This window comes from Jaculus jaculus, chromosome 12 (assembly GCF_020740685.1).
Source record: "Jaculus jaculus isolate mJacJac1 chromosome 12, mJacJac1.mat.Y.cur, whole genome shotgun sequence".
Taxonomy (NCBI): domain Eukaryota; kingdom Metazoa; phylum Chordata; class Mammalia; order Rodentia; family Dipodidae; genus Jaculus; species Jaculus jaculus.
In genome coordinates, this window is record NC_059113.1 from 41,741,800 (window position 1) to 41,767,236 (window position 25,437).

Genomic DNA, 25,437 nt, shown 5'->3' on the forward strand with positions numbered 1-25,437 from the left:
GGTTTGGCTTATGAGGGTGACAAAGAGCCGTGCCTGGACTGGGCTAGCAGTTTGTGTGAGAAGCTTGCTCTTGTGCCCATGTCCTGAGAAGTTGTGCAGGGTTGCTTTGCGTAGAAACGAACTGGTGTGTCCAGAGGGATATGGCACAGAAAGGAAAATCTTTGGGTGAACTCTTGCCCATTCAGCTGCAACTGAGAGATTACAACCTTTGAGACTGGGCTAGCTGACCTGCGCTAGGGCAACAAGAAGAATGTCAACTGTTTTGAAGGGGCCTGAGTGCTCAAGGAGTGTCCTGTTCTTCAAAGTCTGCTTTAACCCCCCCCCTGGATTAACAAATTGGCACCCTACCTGGTATTGTGGAGTATAAGAAATGCTGGAAAGAGGGTCATTGAGTTTGCAACACGGTCTTGTGTTTTGGAAATGGCCATGGGCAGTGTGAAGCAGGTTTACTGGTTGCCTGCATAGAGACCCCATGGGGCCATGAGGATGAACCGTGGCTTGCAGTGGAGACCCAGTGGAGATGCCGGGACCATGAGATGGCTGCCGAGGAGCTGCCGGCCCCGATGAAGTTTCCCAGGACTGTGAGTAGCCTAGCTGGAGGGGCGGAATTGGAATGCCAGAGACTTGTTGCTGGTTAGAATTATCGGACTTGAAGACTTGTCACTGGCTAGAGTTGCTGGACTTGAAGCTACAGAGTTTGATGTTTGCCCTGGTTGTTTTAAATCGTGTATTGGTTGAATGTTTCTTTGCTATGCCCAATGCCATCTATTGCAGTGTGAATATTTATTCTGTGCCATTCTGGGTTTTTTGAGGTTATATTTTGGTAGTATGGCTCAGTTAAAAGATCTTGAACTATGGGGATGTATGAACATCATTGGGATTGATTAAAAACTATGGGGACTTTTAAAGTCAGACTGAATGCATTGTATTTTACATCATGTATGGATATCAGTTTATGGGGGCCAGGGGCGGAATGTGGTGGTTTGATTCAGGTGTCCCCCATAAACTTAGGTGTTCTGAATACTAGGGTCCCAGCTGATGGAGATTTGGGAATTAACGCCTCCTGGAGGGAGTGTATCATTGGGGGCCGGCTTATGGGTATTAAAGCCAGTTTCCCCTTGCCAGTGTTTGGTACACCCTCCTGTTGCTGTGGTCCATCTTCTGTTGGCCAGGGGGTGATGTCCACCCTCTGCTCATGCCACCGTTTTCCCCTGCCATCGTGGAGCTTCCCCTCGAGCCTGTAAGCCAAATAAACCTCTTTTTCCCAGAAGCTGCTCTTGGTTGGGTGATTTCTACCAGCAATGCGAACCAGACTGCAACAACTTCACAACCAATAATTATGCACCCACTAACAATGCTAGGCTTGTACTTTCTAGATTACTGAAGCATTGTAGGAAGTTCTGAAAGCCTCAAGTATGGCTAAGGAAGAGTACTTGTCTGGTATTCACTAGGCTCTGGGCTTGAAACCTAACACCACACATAATTGCAGAAAGTGGTCTTCTAGTTTTGTTTCCATTTAGAACTCCCCTCACACCAAGGTAGGGTCTCACTCTAGCCACACTAACCTGGAACTCACTCTGTAGCCCCAGACTGGCCTCGAACTCACAGGGACCTTCCTACCTCTCCCTCCTGAGTGCTGGGATGAAAGTTGTGTGTCACCATGCTTAGCTTTCAAGATTTAAAAAAAAAAAGTTTTATTTATTTATTTGCAAGCAGAGATAGAGGGAGAGAATGGGCATGCCAGGACCTCTTGCCACTGGTAACAGACTCCAGATGCATGTGCCACTTTGTGTATTTGACTTTTCACATGAGTTTTAGAGTGAGGTTGTCAACATGTCAAAAAGGTATCAAAGATTTTGATAGGTATTACATTGAATCTGCAGATGAATTTTGGGGAAAAATTTTGGTTTTGGAGGTACTGTCTCACTCTAGCCCAGAATGACCTGAAATTCACTATGTAGTCTCAGGCTAATGGGTCCTAGGGATTGAACCTGGGTCCTTTGGCTTTGCAGGCAAGCACCTTAACTGCTAAGCCATCTCTCCAGCACAGATAATTCTTTTTTAATTTTTAGAGAAACTTTCCTTTTTGTACACTTGACTGCAGCTCGTCATTCCCACCAAAAGTACACAAGTATTTCTATTTTTCTGCATCTTCTCCTATACTGCTCATACATTTTTTTTTCCTGATAGTAGCCACGGCAACAACAAAGTAACATCTCATATGGCTTCATTTGGTTTTGGTGGTGGTGGTGGTGGGGTATGTGGGTTTATTTGGGAGTGGAGAGGCAGGTCTTACTATGCAACCCAGCCAGGCTTCAAACTCACAATCTTTCTACTTTCATCTCCTGGGCAAGTGCCACCACTACCTAGTTAAATATGGCTTTTGTTTGCATCTTCCCAATGAGTGACTGATGCTCATTATCTTGCCTTGTACTTATAGGACATATGCACACCTTCTTTCAATAAATCTCTTCAAGTTCTTTACCCATTTTCCCCCATGTCCACAGTTTTTATTGGCAGTTAGTCAATAGGTGCCCTTTGCCTTATATGTACCAATAGTGTAGACCCCTAGCAGGAAAGTAGATGCCAGTACAAAGTGTACTGTCAGCACAATCCAGTTAGGAAAGGGTCAAAGCATCCACAAATCCATGTTCCCAGATGCTGGCTGAGGGACTAACATTGTGGATAGGACTGTCAGTTCTTTACTTATTTTTTATATAATTTATTTGGGGGGGGAGGGGGGGTGGGAATGAATGGGCACACCAGGGCCTCTAGCCACTGCAAACAAACTCTAGAAGCATGTGCCACTATCTGCATCTGGCTTATGTGGGTACTAGGGAATTGAACTTGGGCTCGTAGGCTTCACAGGCAAGAATGCAAGAATCTTAAGTACTAAGCCATCTTTCCAGCCTTTTAAAAATATTTTTATTAGCTGGGTGTGGTGGTGCACACCTTTAATCCCAGCACTTGGGAGGCAGAGGTAAGGAGGACTGCCATGAGTTCAAGGCCACCTTGGGAGTACATAGTGAATTCCAGGTCAGCCTGAGCTAGAGCAAAATCCTACCTCGAAAAACCAAAAAAGAAAAATTTTTAAATTGATTTGTGAAGAGAGAGAGAGAGAGAGAGAGAGAGAGAGAGAGAGAGAGAGAAAGAAAGAATGGGAACACCACGGCCTCTTCCCACTGCACAGAAACTCTAGACACGTGTACCATTTTGTGTCTGGCTTATATGAGTGCCAGAATGGCAGGCTTTGGAAGCAAATACCTTTAACTGCTCAGCCATATTCTCATCCTGTGAAAAGTTTTCTCCCCCCATGAGTTAGGGTAAAACTCTAGCCCAGGCTGACCTGGAATTCATTATGTAATTGCAGGGTGGCCTTGAACTTACAGTGATCTTCCTACCTCTGCCTCTCCAGTGCTGTGATTGAAGGTGTATGCCACCACGCCTGGCTTAAGTTTTTTTTTTTTAATATTTTTATTGGCTGGGCGTGGTGGCACACACCTTTAATCCCAGCACTGAGGAGGCAGAGGTAGGAGGAGCGCCGTGAGTTCAAGGCCACCCTGAGACTCCATAATGAATTTCAGGTCAACCTGGGCTAGAGTGAGACCCTACCTCGAAAACCAAAAAAAAAAAAACAAAATTATTTATTATTTATTCACAAGCAGACAGAGAGACAGAGGAGAGAAAGAGAGAATGGGCGCACCAGGCCTGCAGCCACTAGAAATGAACTTCAGATGTATCCACCACTGTGTATATGTATGTGTGTGTGTGTGTGTGTGTGTAATTTTAGGGCTGGAGAGATGGCTTAGAGGTTGGGGCACTTGCCTGCAAAGCCTAAGGACTCAGGTTTGATTCCCCAGTACTCATGTAAGCAAAATGCACAAGGTGGTGCATGCATATGGAGTTTGTTTGCAGTTCATTTGCAGCTAGAGGCCCTGGCATACTCATTCTCTCTCTCTCTCTCAAATAAATCGTAAAAATTTTATGCATGTATTTATTTACTTATTTTGAGAAAGAAGGAAGGGGAGAGAGAGGTAGAGAGAAAGGGGAAGAGGCAAATAGAGACAGAATGGGTGTGCCAGGCTTCAACCACTGCAAACGAACTCCATATGCTTATACCACTTTGTGCATCTGGCTTTACTTGGGTACTAGTGAAGCGTGCATACACACACATACATTTAAAAAACAAAAAGCATTATTTCACTTTGGTCCACAGTATTTGGGGATATAGAAGATCCAGAAAGAGATATAAGTAGTTACAAAGAAACCAGTACTTTTCTATATACCAATAATGCTGAGGAAGAAATCAGGAAAACAATTCCATTCACAAGATATACAAACAAAAACCATCCAGGAATAAAACTAACAAAGGAAGTGAAAAAGGTCACCATGTCCTATTCACCCTCCACTTCCCATCTCAGAAGCTAAATGTGGTCACCTTCAGGTAGAAGGGTAGGCCCGCCTGCCAACCATGGGCAACACCACCTGCAGATGACACATGCTCCTCATCACCCCACAAAAATCACAATGAGAATTTTTTTTTTTTTTTTTTTTGGTTTTTCAAGGTAGGGTCTCACTCTGGTCCAGGCTGACCTGGAATTAACTCTGTAGTCTCAGGGTGGCCTTGAACTCAAGGCGATCCTCCTACCTCTGCCTCCCGAGTGCTGGGATTAAAGGCGTGCGCCACCACGCCCAGCCACAATGAGAATTTGTAACAGGGGAAGAGAAAACCAAAACTTCCGAGGCTCTGCTTTTTTTTCTTAAAAGTACTTTAAAAGGGAAATTTGTTTGTATTTGTTATTTACGATATATATATATGTATATATATATGTATATATGTGTATATGTATATATATATATATATATATATACATATACACATATATGTGTATACATATATATATTTAAGATATGTTATTTTGTTTGTTTTTTTGAGGTAGGGTCTCACTGTGGCTCAGGCTGACCTGGAATTCACTATGTAGTCTCAGGGTGGACTCTAACTCATGGCGACCCTCCTACCTCTGCCTCCCCAGTGCTGGGATTAAAGGCGTGCGCCACCACGTCTGGCTTACATTTTATATTTTTGTACATGTTATTAGGGGTCAGCCATTTTTAATGATAATGGATGACCAGACCAGCCTTCAGAACATTCTCTGTCCTACTTCTGACTTATGGTGTGACCGTGTTCATTATAATCTCAAAGGAGAAAAAAAACCTTGTAAACAAAAACAACAATAACAACAATCTTATTCCAAGCATTCCAGTAACTTTTTTTGTGTATGTTGCTAGCTGTACTATAAGCAGTTGGTTTGTATGAAATGGTTAAAAACGCCAAAGATAAAAGGTTTCTTTTTTCCTTTTTTTTTGTATATGAAGTTGCTGTTTATTTTCCTGGCCTGTGTGATGTATGTGTGAAACAATGTCCAACAATAAACCAGAATTTTATTTTACTGAGTTGTTCTAACAAAAAATATATACATAAATAAAAAGAGACAACCTCAGAATGGGAGAAAAATCTTTACTAGTTATGCATTTGACAAAGAATTAATAATCCAGAAAAGATAAAGAACCCAAAACAAAACTACCAAAGCTATACATTTGACAGAGAGTATTAATATCCAAAATATACATAGAACTCAAAAAACTGAATAATAAGAAATAAAAAAACCAATTAAAAAAATGGGTTATGGAACTAAATAGTGAGTTCTCAAAAGAAGAAATACAGATGGCCTATAAACATCTGAAAAAATGTTCTACATCCTTAGCCACCAGGGAAATGCAAATTAAAACTACTTTGAGATTCTATCTCACTCCTGTCAGAATGGCTAACATCAAAAAGACAAATGACAATAAATGCTGGCAAGGATGTAGAAAAAGAGGAACCCTTTTACACTGTTGGTGGGAATGCAATTTGGTCCAGCCATTGTGGAAATCAGTGTGGAGGTTCCTAAGACAGCTTAAAACAGATCTACCACATGAACCAGCTATACTCCTCTTATGCATATATCCTAAGGATTCATCTCATTACCTTAGAGATATTTGCTCAACCATGTTTATTTCCACTCTATTCACAATAGTTAGGAAATGGAACCAGCCTAGATGTCCCTCAACTCATGAGTAGATAATGAGGATGTGGTACATTTATACAATAGAGTTCTATTCAGCAGTAAAGAAAAATGAAATTATGAAATTTGCAGGGAAATAGATGTATCTGGAAAGGATTATACTTAGTGAGGTTCCCAGGCCCAGAAAGCCAAACATTGCATGTTCTCTCTCATATGTGGATCCTGGCTACAAATGACTGGACTTCTACATGAGTTGGAATAAAACTTAGTAGCAGAAGCCTGCAAGCCAGAAAGGGGATATAAAGGAAATAGAAAGGAAAGGAGGAGGGGTGTACTTAAGATGATGGTATTGTATATATGTGCGTAGAAGAATAGATTACTGGAGGTGGAAAGGCCTAAGTGAGGTCAGGGGAAGAGACTGGGTAAAGAAAAGGTGGGGGGTAAGGCTAATCAAAATCTAAGATGGTATGAAAAGTCATATGAAAACCTACTTTTTTGGACATTGGCACACCCGAAGCCATAGATTGTTACTAGAAAATTTTCAGTGTCACGGATGGGATACTTTCCAGTGAGCAGTTGGCCTGGGAGGTCCCTGATGACCCCAAAACATTACAAGCCACTGCCGAGGCCAGCAATAGATGGTAAGGCCCTATTGCTAAAGACTCCACATACTTGGGCTGAAAGGTCACTGAGAAGTCCTGCTGGAGCTGAGCTGAAAACCTCTTCCATGTAGACCAGCCGACAGAAAGCTGGAAAAAGCTATGTTGCCTGCAGTTCAATGGGAGAGAGAAAAAACACCAATGGAGATAAACAACAGTGAACACTACAAGTCTTAAATTTGGCCAGCCAGGAAAAATGAGCCAACAGGTGCAAAAGTTATCTGTTACGGGGGAAATCAACTTCTCTCTAATTGAACTGGAAGCCCACTCCACGGGAGGGAATACAAACCTGACACTGAAAACCTACCACCAGGGAAGTCATGAGCCCAAGGGGTGTAATGTTTGCTGATATCTGGCTAAATGTATATACTATGTTCACCAAACTGCCCAGTAAGCATGTTTCTTAATGTTCATACCCATATATTAAAGCTACTCTCACTTTTGGTTAGAGAAGCTTCTCTTTTCAGATGACAGTGACCTTGGGATGACTCAGAAGGTACCATAGTGCTCAGAAGTGACAGAGGAGTGCTCAGCACTGAAACATCTCTATCATACCTTCCCAAGGCTCAGGGTCCATTATGGAAGAGGTGGAGGAAAGAATTTAAGAGCCAGAGGAATGGTGGGACTCCTTACAATGTGCTCCTCTAGACAAAAAATGGCCCAGATATCTATGACCTCTCAGTGCTTGATACTACCTACACAAGACCATCGTAATAGGAGGAAAAGACGATGACGTAAAAACAGAGACTGACTGAGAGGGGGAAGGAGTTTCAAAGGGAAAATGGGTGGGGGGGATATGGAATTACCATCGTTTATTGTCTATAATTATGGAAGTTGTCAATAAAAAAAGAAAAAAAAATTTACCTAACTCCCCCACTCCCAAACAACAAATGAGCTAATAAAATGAATTAACAGTTTTCAAAAGTTGACATACAAAGCTGGGTATGGTGGCACATACCTATAATCTCAGCACTCAGGAGGCAGAGGTAGGAGGATTGCTGTGAGTTTGAGGCCACCCTGAGACTACAGAGTGAGTTCTAGGTCAGTCTGAACTACAGTGAGGCCCTACCTCAAAAAAACAAAACAAAACAAAAACAAAAACCCCCAAACCAAACCCAACCCAACAAAAAAACTCCATCTAGGCAGAAATCCAGAGGCTATAGAGAATTCAACACTAAGTCAGATTGCTAACAGGCCTGCTATGGCTTTGGGACCACGGCAGAACAGTGGGTGGAAATACTGTAAGAGTTAGAGTGGGTAGAAATATCCTGAGGCACAGTACCCCTGCTATCCCACAGGTCTGACTGAGGACTTCATGACTCCACAATGAATACCATAATCCCACTGAGTAGGGCCCCCAGGGTAATGGGAGCAAGGGCGAAGGAAAAAAAAAGAGTATAACCTGTTATATATAAGATAAAATAAATACACGATAATAAGAGTTCTCAAAAAAAAAAAAAAAAGAAAGAAAAGAAAAGAAAAAAGAGAGAAAAGAAGGCCTATGACTAGGGAGATCATATTGCCCTAAGGGAGTCATGACTACTGTTGTTAGGCTAAATGCACATAGTATGCCCACCCAGCTGTTCTCTAATCACTGATATTTATGCCCATGTATTAATGCTACTCTCACTTTTGGTTAGAAAGGCTTCTCTTTTCAGATGGTGGTGACCACTGGGATGACTCAAAATTCACCATAGTGCTGAGAAGAAGTGTGTTCAGCACTAAATGAGAAATCTCTATTATACCCTCCAAGGCTCAGGGTCCACTGTGGAAGTGGGGGCAGAAAGAATAAAAGAGCCAAAGGAAGGGTAGGATTGCTTGCAATGCAATCTTCCAGACATAAAATGGCCTGGCTATTCATGATCTTATAGTGCCTGATACTACCTGCACCGAGACCTTCATAATAGGAGGGGAGAAATGATGACATCTGAATAGAAGAGAGACTAATGGTTAAGAAGAAGGGATTCAATGGAAGGGAAAATAGAGGTGGTGAGAGGGAAATATCACGGCTTACTGTCTATACTTAAAAGAGCTTTCAATAAAAAAGGTTAGTTAAAAAAGAAAAAAACTCTCCATGTAGAAATCCCTAACCAGATGGATTCATTAAAGAAGTCTACAAACTTTTCAAGGGTGATCTAAATGGCAACTTTTCTCAAGGTGTCCACTACATAGAAAGGGGAGGAAATACATGTTTTTGATCTCTAAACTAGATAAAGATGCAACCAAAAAAGAAAACTATAAATCAGTTTCCCTGATGAACATATATGAGAAAATTCTCAACAATATTCTTGTAAGCCAAATTCAAGAGCACATTAAAAAGATTATTCATCATGGCCAAGTGGAATTTATTCCAGGCATGCAAGGTTGGTTCAACATATGTAAAGCAATAAATTTAATACACCAAAAATATAGAAATCAAATGATCATTTCAATTGGTGCAGAAAAAGCATTTGATAAAATCCAACATGCCTTTATGATAAAAGTCCTGGAAAAAGTTAGAATATATAGCACATACCTCAAAGTAATAAAGGCCATGTATGACAAACCCACAGCCAATATTATATTAAATGGCAAAAAAAAAAAAAAAAAAAGAGACCAGTCAGGCATGGTGACACACACCTTTAATCCCAGCACTTGGGAGGCAAGTAAGAAGACCATCGTGAGTTCCAGGTCAGCCGGGGCTATAGGAAGACCCTACCTTGAAAACCCAAAAGCAAACAAACAAAAACCTGAGAGGATTTCTTTAAAAAATAGGGATGAGACAATGATGTCTACTCTTGTCACTTCTTTCAATATTCTGTTTTAATTCCTAGCAAAAGCAATAAGACAAAAGACATAAAAGGAGTAAAAATAGGAAGGAAGGGGTTGGAGAGATTGGCTCAGTGGCTAAAGGCACACACACACACACACACACACACACACACACAGTCTCTCTCTCTCTCTCTCTCTCTCTCTCTCTCAAGTAAGTAAAAATATTTAAAAAATAGGAAAGAAATAAAACTATCCTTATTTGCAAATGACATGATTTTATACTTAAAAGACCTAAAAGAAGTTGGGCGTGGTGGTGCACGCCTTTAATTCCAGCACTTGGGAGGCAGAGGTAAGAGGATCGCTGTGAATTCAAGGCCAGTCTGAGACTACATCATGAATTCCAGGTCAGCTTGGTCTAGAGTGAGACCCTACCTCGAAAAACAGAAAAGAAAAAAAAAAAAGACCTAAAATAGTCTACAAAAAAAAAAAATCCTCTTAATAAATAATTTCAGCAAAGTTGCAGGATATAAAATTAAGACACAGAAAGAAGTTAAGGAAAACATCCTACTCACGAGTTACCAAAAATATTAAATGCCTAGGAATAAATCTTTCCAAATATATGAAAGACTTCTACTAGGAAAACTTCAAGACACTTAAAAAAAAAAAAAAAGAAACCAAAGAGGACACTGGACACAGAGTGGAAGGGCATGTCCAGAGGCATTACTCCCCTCTCCTTACAATGACTCACTGATGCTCTTACATCTCATAACTTGCAAACCTAGGAGATTACCAGCAATCCCACTGAGGAGGACCCTTAATGGAATGGGGGCACAGAGAAGGGAAATGATGGCACTAACATATGATGTGTCCATACAAATTTCTACTTAATTAAAAAAAAATTCTAATAACGACAAAGAAGTATGAATTTTGGCATTTTTTTTTGTTTTGCCGTTCACCTTTAATAATAATTGTAATTGAAAGTAGAAGCTCAGGAAATCACAAGTGCTTGACTGCACATACATGGGGAAAATGTGAAAACAGTTAATCATTATAGGGGCCTGATGACTTACTTGAGGTGAATAATTATGGGATTGTTTGATGAAAAGGAATAACAAAATGTTTCTATGAATTCTGTGAAATTGTACCTTTCTTGAAGTTTGTTCTTGCATGACGTGATTAGAAAATAAAAGACCGAGCCGGGCGTGGTGGCGCACGCCTTTAATCCCAGCACTCCGGAGGCAGAGGTAGGAGGATTGCCGAGAGTTCGAGGCCACCCTGAGACTACAGAGTGAATTCCAGGTCAGCCTGAGCTAGAGTAAGACCCTACCTCAAAAAACAAAAACAAACAAACAAACAAAAACAACAAAAAAAGAAAATAAAAGACCGAGGCTAAGAGCTGTGGCAGCAGAGAAGTAGAGAACCAAAGAAGCATGGAAGCATAGAAACAGGGAAAAACAGAGAACAGACAAAAAAAAAAAAAACAAAAAAAAAACCAAAAAACAAAACAAGAAAAAAAACAGAGAAAGAGAAGAATAAAAAAAAAAAAAAAAAGAAACAGAAGGAGGCAGAGAAAGAAAGATGGAAAAACTCAGCTGCCTTTAGCATTAGCCTGTCAGCTTGCACCAGAACTTGACTTCGACTTGACTCAATGCATTTCTCTGATGACCAGTGACATAGAACATTTTTTTAGATGCTTATATGCCATTCATATTTTTTCCTTTGAGAATGCTCTATTTAGCTCCATAGCCCATTTTTTGATTGGCTTGTTTGATTCCTTATTATTCCTTATTATTTTAAAAAAGATCTCCCACAGTGAGCTGTTGAGTTTTGGAGACCCATGAGATCCCCAAAGCAATGCAGGCCATTGCCAAAGCACTTGGTTACCCACCAGATCTGAATGGTAAGACCCTAATGCTGAAGACACCCCAAGATGTGGTCATAGGACATGGTGATATTATGAAGCAGAGAAGGAAGCCAGCTCACGGTGCTGCAAAGTGCTATGTGTGTTGCTGAGGGATAATGGTTATCAACAGTGTGAGCAAGCAGAGGATCCTGCAAAGTATAAAATTGACCAGCTGGGCAAGAGGTACACACCTACACAACAGTGGCACACAGGTTATGGGGGCAATCAACTGCTTTATGACTGGATAGCAGGCCCAGTAAGTGGGGCGGAATCCATACTTAGTACCAAGGACCAAGTCAATGGATAGGAAGGCTATAGACTCTAAAGGGAAGCTCCTACTATTTTTTGACTAAGTTGAGAGGGTATGTCTGTCAAAAAAAATTTTTTTTTTGAGGTAGCATCTCACTTTAGCTCAGGCTGGCCTGGAATTCACTATGTAGTCTCAGGCTGGCCTCAACTCACAATGATCCACTCACCTCTGCCTGCTAAGTGCTGGCATTAAAGGTGTGCACCACCACACCAAGGGTTCAAAAGGTTTTTAAGTGACTATTCTTATCTTCTTTGATCCCTATTGCTCTCAGTCTTGGTTAGAAAACCTGTTTTTTAGAGATGGTGGTGAATACCAGGGGACCCAAGATCCATCAGTATGACAGACAAGAAAAGAAAGTCAACTTCCTACAGGAGATGAGCCAACTCTATCACATCTGCCATGTCCCAGGAGACATCATGGAACAAGAGCCAGATTAAATATGAGTGCTGTTCTCACTGCTAGCCTGAGAACTTTCTCTAAGGAGATGCCAGTAGATACCAAGGAGACTCAAAACTCAATAAAGCATAAAAACCAAGGCGGCTGAGAGCTCAACACTAAAGAGCTCAACATGTTCTCCAAGGGTCAGGCAACACTGCCAAAGAGAGGATGGAAGACATGGAAGAGACACAATGGAAAGGAGTATCTCAAGGCAATGTCCCTCCCCACAGAGTGACTGTGTAGTCATGATCCCACAATGAATACCAACAACTCCACTGAGGAGGGCCCTCAGTAGACTGAGGGCAGGGGAGAAGGAACATGAGAATATAATCCGACGGGAATATGAACAATATGTCCATACAGTAAAGTTCACAATCAGCAAGTTAAACAGTAACAACAAAAAAAGGCCAATGCTCACAGGCAGGGAGGAACCTGTCTAAATTGTGACAATGTTGGCACTGCCGCATTTCCTTCTCTGTATTTTCATAAAACTTTAGAAGAGTTTAAAAAAATTTCTCAATAACCTTGAGAAAAGACCCAATTAGATTAAATTTTTATATCACTATCTAGTAACATTTAGTACCATTCAATCTTGAATTTTTTTTTAGTTGGCAATGCTAGAATGGGGTATTCCATAAGACTTGTTATTAAGAGAATAATCCAAAGCACATAAAAATGTCTACAGTGAGAAAGCAAATTACTTTTCTAAATATATTTATATATGGGGCTGCTCAGTGGTTAAAGGCACTTAAATATATTATATATACACATAAACTTTCTAGGGATATACAAAAAAATTAACAAAGTAACCCTTGGGACTAAGGGAAGACGTTATGACCTAATATTTAACATTCAGAAATATTGTACCACAGACACCAGCATCCAATGTTTTTTTCTTAGGTAGGGTCTCACTCTAGCCCAAGCTGGCCTGGAACTCACAGTGATCCTCCTACCATCACCTCCCTAGTGCTAGAATTAAAGGTGTGTGCCACCAGGCCTGGCTTTTAATTTTTTTTTTTTTTTAAGATAAGGTCTCATTCTGGCTCAGGCTGACCTGGAATTAACTATGCAGTCTCAGGGTGGCCTCGAACTCATGGTGATCCTCCTACCTCTGCCTCCCGAGTGCTGGAAAATGATTTTTTTTTGGTTTAATTTTTTTCAATTAAAAAATATTTTTAGAACATGAGAGAGGAGAGAGAGAGAATTGGGGCCTCAGGGCCTCAGCCACTGCAATGAACTCCAGATGCTTGCGCCACCTAACAGGCTTTTGTGACTTTGCACTTGCCTTACCTTTGTGTGTCTGGCTAACAGTGGGATCTGGAGAGTAGAATATGGGTCATTGGGCTTTGTAGGCAAATGCCTTAATTGCTAAGAAATCTCTCCAGCACTAGTTTTTTTAACCAGCAACTCTAATTTTTTAAAGTAAACAGTAGACTCAGTAAGACTTGTATGGAATGATGGCAATAAATGGTCCTTGTAAGCCTTACTGTGTTTTATAGTATATTCCTCATATGCGTACTATTGTTACATGTTATATTTATTTATATAACTTAATTTTTTCGTTCTTTTTTTCAAGGTAGGGTTTCACTGTACCCAGGCTGACCTGGAATTCACTCAGCTTCCTGACAGCTGGGATTAAAGGCATGCACCACTACACCCAGCCTTTTTTCATTTTTTAAAATTTTATTTATTTGACAGAATGAGGCAGAGAGAAATAGAGAGAACGGGTGTGCCAGGACCTCCAGCCACTGCAAATGAACTCCAGACACATGCGCCACCTAGTGCATTGGGCTCATGTTAATTCTGGGGGACTGAACCTGGGTCCTTTGGCTTTGCAGGCAGGTGCCTTAATTGCTAATCCATCCTTGCAGCCGCTCCCCCTCTTTTTCATTTCTTTGAGGTAGGATCTTGCCCTAGCCCAGGCTGACTTCACTATGTGGTCTCCAGCTGGCCTTGTACTCAGTGATTCGCCTACCTCTGCCTTCCAAATGCTGGGATTAAAGGTATGCACCATCATCCCTGGCTATATTATTATTATTATTATTTTAAATGATAGTTTTACCTATGGATGTAGTGGAAGGATGCATACATATGAAATCATTTAAATTTTATTTGTTTACTTATTTACTTGAGAGAAAGAGGCAGAGAGAGAGAGAGAGAGAAAGACAGACAGACAGATAGACCAACCGACAGAGAATGGGCACATCAGGGGTTCTAGCCACTGCAAACAAACTTCAGACACATGTGCCCCCTTGTGCATCTGGCATATGTGGGTCCTGGGGAACTAAACTGGGATCCTTTGGCTTTGCAGGCAAACGCCTTCACTGCTAAACCAGCTCTCCAGGCTGGCTATATTATTTTTAATATAAAATATTTATTTTAAACTAAAAAAGGCTAATAACCTAAGAGAAATGCAGGGAAATATATTCTTACAATTTTAAAACTACTTAAGTACCAGTAAATGTTCCTTAATCCAAGTAGGAATTTATAGCCCAACATTAAGCTACTTTTTCTAAAAATAACAATAAACAGCTCATAGTTGCTTGATGTGAGTTTTAAGGTAGTGGTTAGGACAGTATAAATGTAAACAACACTTTCTAGAATCAAAATGCTGCACTCAACTGGTACGATGAATTCTGAACTGGCTGACTCTCTCTGGAGGTTGTGGAGAGGGCCAAAAGTCTACAGATGAAACAAAGTTGAGAACTTATTTCAAAAAATGACAGCAAATTTAACCGGGCGTGGTGGCGCACACCTTTAATCCCAGCACTTGGGAGGCAGAGGTAGGAGGATCGCCGAGAGTTCAAGGCCACCCTGAGACTACATAGTGAATTCCAGGTCAGCCTGAGCCAGAGTGAGACCCTACCTCAAAAAAACAAAAAAAAAAAAAAGAAAAAAAAAGACAGCAAATTTAACAGAACCAATCCCACTCACATATTAATTCCTACTTACTCCAATGTTAAGATAAAATTGTTCAAAATATTTTAAAATATATCATCACCTTAATTATTTTTATTAACTTTATTTATGAATTTGAGAAAGAAAGAGGCAGATGAACAGAGAGAGGGAGAGAATGGGTGTGCCAGGGCCTCCAGCCACTGCAAACAAACTCCAGACTTATGCACCACCTTGTGCATCTGGTCCTGGGGAAACAAACCTGGGTACTTAGGCTTCGCAGGTAAACACTTTAGCAGCCAAGTCTTCTTTCCAGCCTTCAAAACATTTTTTTTTCAAGGCAGGGTCTCACTCCAGCTCAGGCTGACCTGGAATTCACTATGTAGTCTCAGGGTGGCCTCAAACTCATAGCCATCCTCCTGCCTCTGCCTCCCGAGTGCTGGTATTAAAGGCATGTGCCACCATGCCCGGCTTTTTCAAAATATTTTATTTGCAAGGAGAGAGAAAAAGAGAGAGAGAGAGAGAGAGGATATGAATGGGTATGTTAGGGCCTCCTGCCACTGCAAACAAATTCCAGATACATGTGCCCCTTTGTGCATCTGGCTTTATATGGGTATTGGGGAATCGAAACTGGGTAGTTAGGCTTTACAGGCATCTCTCCAGGCCTAAGAGAAAATCTTGTAGTCAGCAGTTTTATGTTAAACCTGTGCACTGAAGTTCAGGGAAAGTGTTGCATCTGCCTCAGATAAGGCTGAATGGACTGATGGATCTCTTGTAGAGATGGAATGCAGCAGGGTCAGAGCCAAATTACCCTGGGCTACCTTTAGCCCTTCAACAGCTATTTACTGTCCACTTCTGTGTCTGACCTAACATCCGGGTGACTATCAGTTGATCAGGTATGACCTTTTTGGAATGTGCAAGCAGAACCCCAGGTTCAACCAAGCCAAAAGTCAAGAATGTCACCAGGTAACATCTGGAGCCTCTGGAGATTTCCCCTCATTGATGTAACTGCCTACTGACGCTTCAGCCAATGTATTGGAAAAGTGCCTTAGTTCATGAGTTTCTTTTGTTCATGAAACCATTAACACACTCATAGAATTTGGGGTAACCTCAATCTGTGTTCCCTGACCATGGTCATTCATACTTGGCTCTAGAATAAACTCTTATTTCTCTTTGAAGTGAGAACTGTGTCTTTTACATGAATTTCACATTTTAATTAAACAGCTAAGAGTAGTTAGCTTTGAGATAAAGATCAATGTTCTTGGAGAATGAAGTAACAGAGTTTTGACCTTATCACAATTAACATTCTCTCTCAATCTTTCTCCCTCCTCTCACTTAATAGAATCTTGAGGTGTAACCCAGGTTGATCACAAACTTGAGACCCTGCCTCACTCTTTGCATGCTGGACCATTATGCCCAACTCCCCATTTTTCTACAAATTTTTTTTTTTAAAGTTTTTCAAGGTAGGGTCTCTCTAGCTCAGGCTGACCTGTAATTCACCATGTAGTCTCAGGGTGGCCTCCAACTCAATGCAATTGTCCTAACTCTGCCTCTGGAGTGCTGGGATTAGAGGCGTGTGGCACCATACAGAATTTTTTAAACACATTAAACTATACATGTCCTTAATAAAGTTAAAAATAAACCCACAGTCAAAGCTCACTTTTAGAAGTTAACATAGGGAAACTGAGATGATATGGTTCCTGGCTATGGCAATGGCTTTTAATATACAACACCAAAAGCATGATCCATGAAAGAAATAACTGATAAAATGGACTTTGTTGAAACTAACCCCCCCTGCTCCATAAAAGACACTAAGGAGAGAACTCAGAAGATAAGTCACAGACTGTGAGAAAATACTTGGAGTCACATGTGGCAAGGCATTACTATCCAAAGTATACAAAGAAGCCTTAAGACACCAACCAACCAGATTAAAAAAATATGGCAAGCACCTTAAAAGACATTTCATAAAGAAAACGTGCAGGTGACAGAACTTCACGTACTGGCTTAGGGGACAGAGTAAAATCACTGTGAGATACCAAAATCCAGAACCAAAGGCAGATGAGGAAAAGGAACAGGAGCTCTGCATTTGCTGCCATGGGAATGTTAGTGCTACAGCCACTGAGGAACAGTTTGCATTTCTCACAAAACTAAACATATGCTGACCAAAACAATCAAGATGTCCTTACAGGTAAACAGTTGTAGTCTACCCAATAAGCTATTACTCAGAACCAAAATACCCCAAATAAAAGTGCTGTTGAGGACTGGAGAGATGGCTTAGCAGTTAAGGCACTTGCCTATAAAGCTAAAGGACCCAGATTTGATTCCTCAGGACCCATGTAAGCCAGATGCACAAGGTGGCACATGCCTCTGGAGTTTGCAGTGGCTGAAGGCCCTGGCATGGTCATTCTTTCTCTATCTATCTGCCTCTTTCTCTTCCTCCCTCTCTCAAACAAATAAAAATAAAAATATATTTTTAAAAGTGCTATTGAACCATGAAAAGTTCAGTGGTTAAAGGCACTTGCTTGAACCATGAAATGCTAAGAAGGAATCTTAGATAGGTACATATTACTGGCTAAAACAAGCCAATTTTAAGTCTGAAGAGCACATATAAATGAACATTGTTACATTTAAAAATTGCTGTTTGGAGAACCACAAAATTTTGATCTAAAGAATGGTACGTAAGCATTAATAACATCAAAAGGTAATTTCTCAAATACAAGTTCAGACAGTGACTGTACTTAGCTGCTAAAAGTAATCAACTATAACTTCTGAGGTGGGGATAGCATTAAACTACCAGAAATGTCTTAAGATGCAACAACTTCAGTTCCTCAGAGACGTTCTTTGGTCTAACTGCGGAAGAAACAATTTCAGCAACTATTTCCAAGTACTCAAAAGAAAGATACAGATCATCAATGCTTTCACAAGAGCTTCTAAAAAATTCACAGCAAAAAGAAATTTTATGTTGGGGAGGTGTACAGAGTTTGTGACCTAAATATCCTTGCACATTAAAGGGAATTCTGCAGTGGAAAAAAAAGGAGTGGAGGTAAGGTTAAGTATGCATACAGGATCCACCTGGGATCCTTTTTAATTAAAAAATTCTAGACATTCCATACATATCCGCACACTTGTCAGGCCAGAGCCTTTCAATTCTCTGTATAAAGAACTCGGCCTGATTCCTCCAGAAAAATCAAAGGTTTAAGAAAAGGAAATACGTGCTGTGCAAACAAACATTTAACGCACTGAACCTCTGGTATGATCACCAAAGGCTTTCGAGTCTGGGAGAACGGCCATCCCGGCATCATGATTCAGGACTTCTCGGGGGTGACTCGCAGGCACCGGGAATGGAAGCACCTGGCCAGGAGAGCGTGCAAGGCCGAGCGCGCAAGCCCCGGGTGACCCGCGAAGCGCAGAGGCGCGGGCCTGCGACTCCAGGTCCTCCCCGACCCCGCGCGGCGCGACCCAGGGGACCCTGCGGGCCGCGCCGCTCCGCGCACCTGCGCCCGCCTCCCCGCCCGCACCCGCGCCCGCCCTCACCGCGGCCGGAGCTGCCGCCGCCGCCGGCGCCCCCCGCAGCCCGTCCTCGTCCTCCGGAGGCTCCTCCAGAAGCACCCGGTTGCGGCTCAGCTTCCACATCTCCGCCGTACGGCCGCGCCGCGCCGCTCCCGGACTGCAGGCGCTCGGCTTGGACTCCCCGGGAGACCACGGGGAGGGCGGTGGGCGGTCCGCCTGGCAGGGGACTCCCCGCCCCCGCCCCGCCCTAGACACGCCCCCAGATCCTCCCATCGCCCCCCCAGAATCTTCTCCATTCCCCCACTCCCCTCTTCCCTCACCCCCCCAGGCCCGCCCCCAGGCCCTCTAGGGTCCCCGCCCTCCTCGCGCCCCAGACCCTCCCCCGATCGCGTCTCGGCTACACCTCAGCTCAGACCGCCCCTCTTCCCGCCCAGACGCGGACCCACAGACTGCTTTATCCTGGGACCCCCGAAACCATACAACTTTTCATGCCAGTTCCCCTCAACCCGAAGCTCTCAGCTCACTCAGCCTGGTGGGCGTGGTCCGCCTCGGGTCACCATGGCAACACTGGGACGGCGCGCTCAGTGCGCATGTCCGGTCCGGCTGCGTCTAGGGGGAGGGGTCCACGGTGACCGCTAACCACAGGGACAGAGGTCAGGCCTAGATGGGTCAGCGTCGTCCCTGAGGGGTGTATGCAGGGTTCGGGGAGGTGGGTACCCATCCGTGCAGAGAAGGGGAGAGCTCCCCGGGATATGGAACAGGGCCTTGGCGGTCAGTGGTCACTTGCTGCTGTTGAGGCCTGTACTGGACTTGGATTGATGGAGAGACAGATAACAGCTAAACAAAGGAGGAGAAAGAGGCTGTCAGTGTCCAGGGAAGGGTTCAGTAACATTCAGACCTGGGTCCTCACCTTTGGCGTCCTGCGGATTTTTTGTAGGCTTGGTGTAGGCAGTTTTTCACGGCGCCATTGCTGCCTTCTAGAACTTGACTAACTTAACCTGAGGGTGATTCTAAGTTGCTGTAGGGTATTTTTAAGGTGGCTAAGAGTCTGCAGGAATCACCAGTCAGAAGCCCAACACATTCCAAAGACAAAAGGATTCATGTCCCACCTATTGGCACGGTAGACATTGAGGGGTCCTGTGTGCAAGGTGCAAAAGCCCACAGCAAACCTTCACACTTCATGGGCAGCTGTGGACCTGACACAAATTTTTGGAAGGCAGTTTATTAGGTTCTGTCAAAGTTTTAGTGTGCAGAACCCTCTGCACAGCAAATTTACCTTCTGTAGAGAAACTTTTTACTTGCTATTCTTATATTTCCATATCATTTACAAAAGGATCCACAGCCCCATGATTCCAAGGAATAAGGAATAAGTATGTTCGCTAACCTAAGGAATTCTTTCTTCACGTTCTTTAAGTGCTTAAGAACACACATCTTTTCAAGCCAGCAGGCCTGCCTTGGTTAGGACAATTTGGAGACTGCAGCACACAAAGAATGAGCAGCTGCAGTGTGCTCTCAAACACACAGTAAGCACAGGAGGACACAATGCCACGGTCCAAATAACCTGTTCACATAAGCAGCACAGGGCTTCCTATAGGGCCATGAGGACCCCTGGGCCCAGAATCAGGATCATCACAGTAAATTGAACTGAAAATTTCAGACAATTCAAAAGGCCAGACTTTCGACCCCACAAGCTATACTCTGGAACCAAAGAGTACTGCAGGTTAGGAGGGAGGAGCTGGACGAGAGAGGGAAGCAGGGAAGACTGCTTTGTGAAGGACTACTCCCAGGTTCAATGAACTTGACATGGGCCATTGTTTCCCTCATCTTTTAGTTTAATACAGTTAATCCCTGCTGTTGTCAACTTAATAAAATATTTTTTATTTATTTGTGCGCTGAAAGAATATGGGCTCCAGGACCTCTTGCCACTACAAACCACTATCAAATGCATGCATCAATTTGTGCATTTGGCTTTACATGAGTACTGGAGAATCAAACCTGGGCCAGCAGACTTTGCAAGCAAGCATCTTTAACTGCTAGGCCATCTCCCCAACCCTCTTTTCAAAATTAAAAATTAGTTAATTAATTTTAAATATTTATTTCTATTTATTTGAGAGAGAGAGAGAGAGAGAGGGAGGGAGGGAGGGAGAGAACGGGCACACCAGAGCCTCTAGCCACTGCAAATGAACTCCAGCTGCATACACCACCTTGTGCATCTGGCTTACATGGGACCTAGAGAATAGAATCTGGATCCTTAGGCTTTGCAGGCAAGTGTCTCAACTGCTAAGCCTTCTCTCCAGCCCTTAAAAAAAATTTTTTTTTATAGAGTGAGAGCAAGAGACAGAGGGGGCGGGAGGGAGAGGGAAAGAGAGAGAATTGGTGTGCCAGGGCTTCAGCCACTGCAATTGAACTACAGATGTTTGTGCCACCTAGTGGGCATGTGTGATCTTGTGCTTGCTTCACCTTTGTGCATCTGGCTTATGTGGGAACTGGAGACTCAAACATAAGTCCTTAGGCTTCGCCGGCAACCACTAAGCCATCTCTCCAGCCCTCTTTTCAAAATTTTAAGAGGCATCTTTTATCCAATCCACCATCATAAAAAAATACCCACACACCCACACAATCCTTATATATACAAATTAACTCCTGGATCCAGAAAAATCTTGGCTAAAGAATCACTTCCTGAACCTTCAGCTAGAGGAAGCTGCTAATTTTAGGCTGAACTGTCCCTATTGGTTAATTTGGCTCCTGAAAATTCACTGTTGTAGAAACTCTCAGTAAGGATCAAGGGTGTCATCTCACTGTGAATTCAAATTCATCAGGCTCACCCAAATGAGATATTACTGTGTTGCTGCAACCATTTTTTGTACGGGAGGGAGAATTTGTTCTGAGTCAAATTGATGACACGTCCCACCTACTGTGAAAGAAGTGACATAAACTTTTATAGTCATAAAATAAAAGAAGCCATAAATCGAAACGTTTCAACTGCATCAGTGGGAACATCAGATAGGGGAGCTTTAGCCAAGGGGGGAAATGTTCTAAGGGCCTTAGGGGTTAACATTCTTAGTTTTAGGGTTCAAGGAAGCTACACGTCTGCTAGCTTAATGATACATCTGAGAAGTTTACATGATAGTTACAAGAATGTTAGGCCAGATACTAAAGTTAAGGTAAATGGTTATTAAAGAGCCCAAAATAACCCAAGATAATGGTGGTTCTTGACATGCTGCATTCCTTCTCTCCACAGTCACGATGTTCTAGTGAGCCAAGGTCAAGCAATCTGTGTGATCTTTAACACAGAGGCAGCTTCTTCAGAGAACTCCAGTTCACATACAGGTGATGCATACGAGACATGTCAGCAAGGAGACATAATGAAAGCTCTCCCCTCTCTGAGCCTCTTTTTTTCTTTTTCTTTTTCTTTGCCTTTTTTTGTTTTTCCAAGGACCTGGACCTCGAACTCGTGGTGATCCTCCTACCCCTGCCTCCCAAGTGCTGGGATTAAAGATGTGCACCACCACGCCCAGCTTGTTTTGTTTTGTTTTGTTTTTTAACAAGTAACCTAAACATGATTCCTCTGTTACCTGTAGAGCTCCTGATAAATAGTGTTGACCACAAGGTATAAAGCACCTAAAGTCTACTCTTTGAACAAGTTCTGTGAGACAGACATTGTTTTATTTCTCACTAGAGGGGCACTCACTCCTCACATTCTGAAAGCAGAGTTGTAGTGCTCCCCATGCCCCCAAGAGGGATCCCCACCCAGAAAGCCAGGGTCAGTGGCTTCCTCCTCCTGCACTCAGCCTCCCTTCTTGTCTCCAGACTGACCAAAAACCAAGGCCTTTTCATTATTTCCCGTTTCCTCCCCAGGAAATTATATGATTATAATAAAATACCAAGAAGAATAGTAACTACACTTGTCCTTCCCCAGCAAACTCTATTTTTAAAGCACTTCTGTGTCTGCTATCTTGTATGAATCATTCTCAAATATTCACTGACAAAGGTGATATTTATTCCCTTTTTAAAAATTATAATCATTTTAAAGGTGTTAAAATTATTCATGATACTTGTTAAAACAGTGAGCATGTTTTATTCAGGAAAGTCTCCATAGGTTACAAGGCCTATTATGCCAGGAGATCTCATAGAGGAGAGAGGGTGGGCTTAATGGAACACAGCTTGGACAAGTGGGGATTTCGAGCCAGAGAATAGTGCAAGCTTGGCATGTATGTGCATGCATTAGATCACTAAGAGGAGACATCAGTAGTGAGGGGGATTCTGGCTAAACCAACCTAACAGGATTCTTGATGAGTGCAGAGCAGGTGAGCAGACATCACCTGAGGGTGGAGGGTGAGGCAGTACATCAGATCTCCAGAGTGAGGCTTCTGGATAGAGTCAGAGAACCCAGGTTCCTACATATGTTCAACATAGGCTCGACCAAACTACCCTCTCCCCACATCTCTTTAAATGCAATTCCTTTTTTAAAATTTTAATTATTTATTTATTTGAGAGAGAGAAAGAGGAGAGGGGAGAGAGAGAGAGCGAATGGGTGTGCCAGGGCCTTTAGCCACTGTAAATGAACTCCAGATGCATGCGGCCCCTTGTGCATCTAGCTTACACTGGTCCTGGAGAATAGAACCAGGATCCTTTGGCTTTGCAGGCAAACACCTTAACCACTAAGCCATCTCTCCAGCCCTAAATGTGATTCTTAATAAACTTGGATTCTGCCTGGCTAGAGTGAAGCCTGAGGTCTGGCCAGGTAGAGCAAGGAGCTCAGAGAGGCTGGCTTACCATCTCTGAACCTTTCCCATCATCCCTTTTTGTCTATGAAGCCCTCCTTGAGCTTGATGTTAGGGATATTTTCTGGGTGGTGCCAGTGGTCAGGCATTTAATGAAGGGAAATTTTCAGGAAGCTAAAAGAAGAAGCCCAAGTAATGGTTGGCAAGCAATGGCTGAGTCCACAGGCCAGAATGGCAAGTTGTCCCATGTATCTCAGGGTTGCGTTTGCATGGTCCCCAAGGCAGACACTAGGGTGGCCCAGTGACAGTTTGTTGTTCTGATCACCCTGAAGTTTATATCCAGCTGCTCACTTCTGTTTAGGCCTCTCAGAAAATGGCAATTTTTGTTTGCAATTACATAAATTAGGAGGGAGGGATGGGGGAAAATGAGTCTTTGGTGCATAGAGCTGCAATTGATGTGGGAGAACTGAAAATCCACGTGGTGGAACTATAGTCCTACAGTTTTCCACTGAAACAGAACCTTTTCCTATTGTCCCCCACGTATTGATCAAAGATAATCCAAGCTTTTAGACTTTGGGGTTTTGTCCCAATGACCCTGTAGGCTCTCAGGTCATTCTCGGTTGATCTCATTAGATTTGACCTGATTATTTACATAAATGCAATGCTTTGATCTATTCAGGCTACTAGAACAAAATACCATAAGCTGGGTGGCTTATGAAGAACATAAACCTATTTTCTCACAGTTCTGGAGGCTGAAAGATTCAGTGTCTATGAGGACCTGATTTACCATCGCAGAAAGCCTGCTGTCATCTTGCTGTGTCCTCCCAGGGAAAGGGCAGGCCTTCCTAGACAGAATACTAGCCTGTTGTGAGGCTCCATGCCTGTGACCAAAGGCCCTACATCTTGATTCCATCTTCTTGAAGATTCAGACCTATAAATATTGGAGAACCAAAAGCAAAATAGTAATTTATCAGAAAGTTGCTATAAATGTGCTTTATGGGAAACTTTATAAGGAAATCTCAGGCTTGACTTTTAAAACACTGCCTGGAGCTAAGAAAATCAGTCAGGAATTCAGTACTACTCTTTGCCTCACGTAGCTACAGATTTGAATGACCTCTTCTCCAGGTCCCAAGGTCTTTTAAGGTTTCTGGACACTCCAGGAAGTGACTTACTTACTTTCAAGCTGAGACTCCATAATTCAGATACCAGTGTAGTAAGCATTAACTCTATAAGGTCCACTGAGTTCCAAAAGCTGCGGGATCTAATAAGTCTGTGCACATTCCCACACATCATTCCAGTTGATGCCTTGATAATGGAACTTATGCAAACAACTACACTGACATAAGAAGGCTCCCGAACTCTTCCAGTTCTAGAGGGGACACAAAGGGAGAAAAAGATTAATGTTTGTTTCAGTTTTCAAGAGTTTAACAGCTTAACAGAAGAGTGAACATTGAAGAACTACCAATGTCGCAAACGAAAAACATGACCTTTCCTCTTGTAATTCATTCTGTCCAGTGTAATTAGTTCTGGTTCTTTTTGGCCTACAGCTAGTAGCTTTGTAAGCCATTGGCTTCTCCATGGAATTCTGGAAATGTCTGCTCAGTGCAGTGTAGTCTTGTGATGGTTACTTTTAGATATCAACTTGATGCAGTGAGGGAGTCCAGATAGCTGGAAAGCATCGCCCCAAAGTGTGTTTGTGCAGACATTGTGGGAAGAGCCTGGCTTTGAGTCAGTGGACTGGAGATCTGTTCTCCAGTGGGGCTATGCTGCCTCAGAATGTTGGAGCTGGGATTGCCCTTGAAAACCAGAGCCCCAGGTTCTTTAGCCTTTAGATTCTGGAACTTGCACCAGTAGCCCTGTAGGCTCTCAGGGCTTTGACCTTGGACAAAGTTTCCAGGTATGGGGCTTTCAAACTCTGACTGAGACATGGCACCTGTGCCCTTGGTTCTCCACCTGCAGATGATCTGTTGGGGGACATCTCAGTCTTGTGATAATGTGAGCCAGTGTCTGTACGAAATCCCAAGTCACCTCTCTGTCTGCCTATCCTCCTCCTTTCATTTGTCTATCATCTATCTTTTCTATTATCCCTTCATTTGTTTATATAGCTGTTATCTATCTTTTAATTGGTATTCTCTCTGTCTACCTTTTTCCTGTTGGTTCTGATACTGGAGAGCCCTGCTAG

The 25,437-nt window shown here is 42.7% G+C and overlaps 1 protein-coding gene across 1 annotated transcript in view; it reads right to left on the reverse strand.

Moving 5' to 3' along the window:
* The window catches only part of LOC101617826 (testis development related protein), a 47,894-nt gene extending 29,229 nt beyond the window's left edge, over positions 1 to 18,665 (reverse strand). Inside the window, exon 1 of the mRNA XM_045131571.1 lies at positions 18,556 to 18,665. Coding sequence (XP_044987506.1) covers positions 18,556 to 18,654 — 99 coding nt within the window. The 5' untranslated portion in view covers positions 18,655 to 18,665. The remainder of the gene's footprint in view (positions 1 to 18,555) is intronic.
* Positions 18,666 to 25,437: the final 6,772 nt, after the last annotated feature.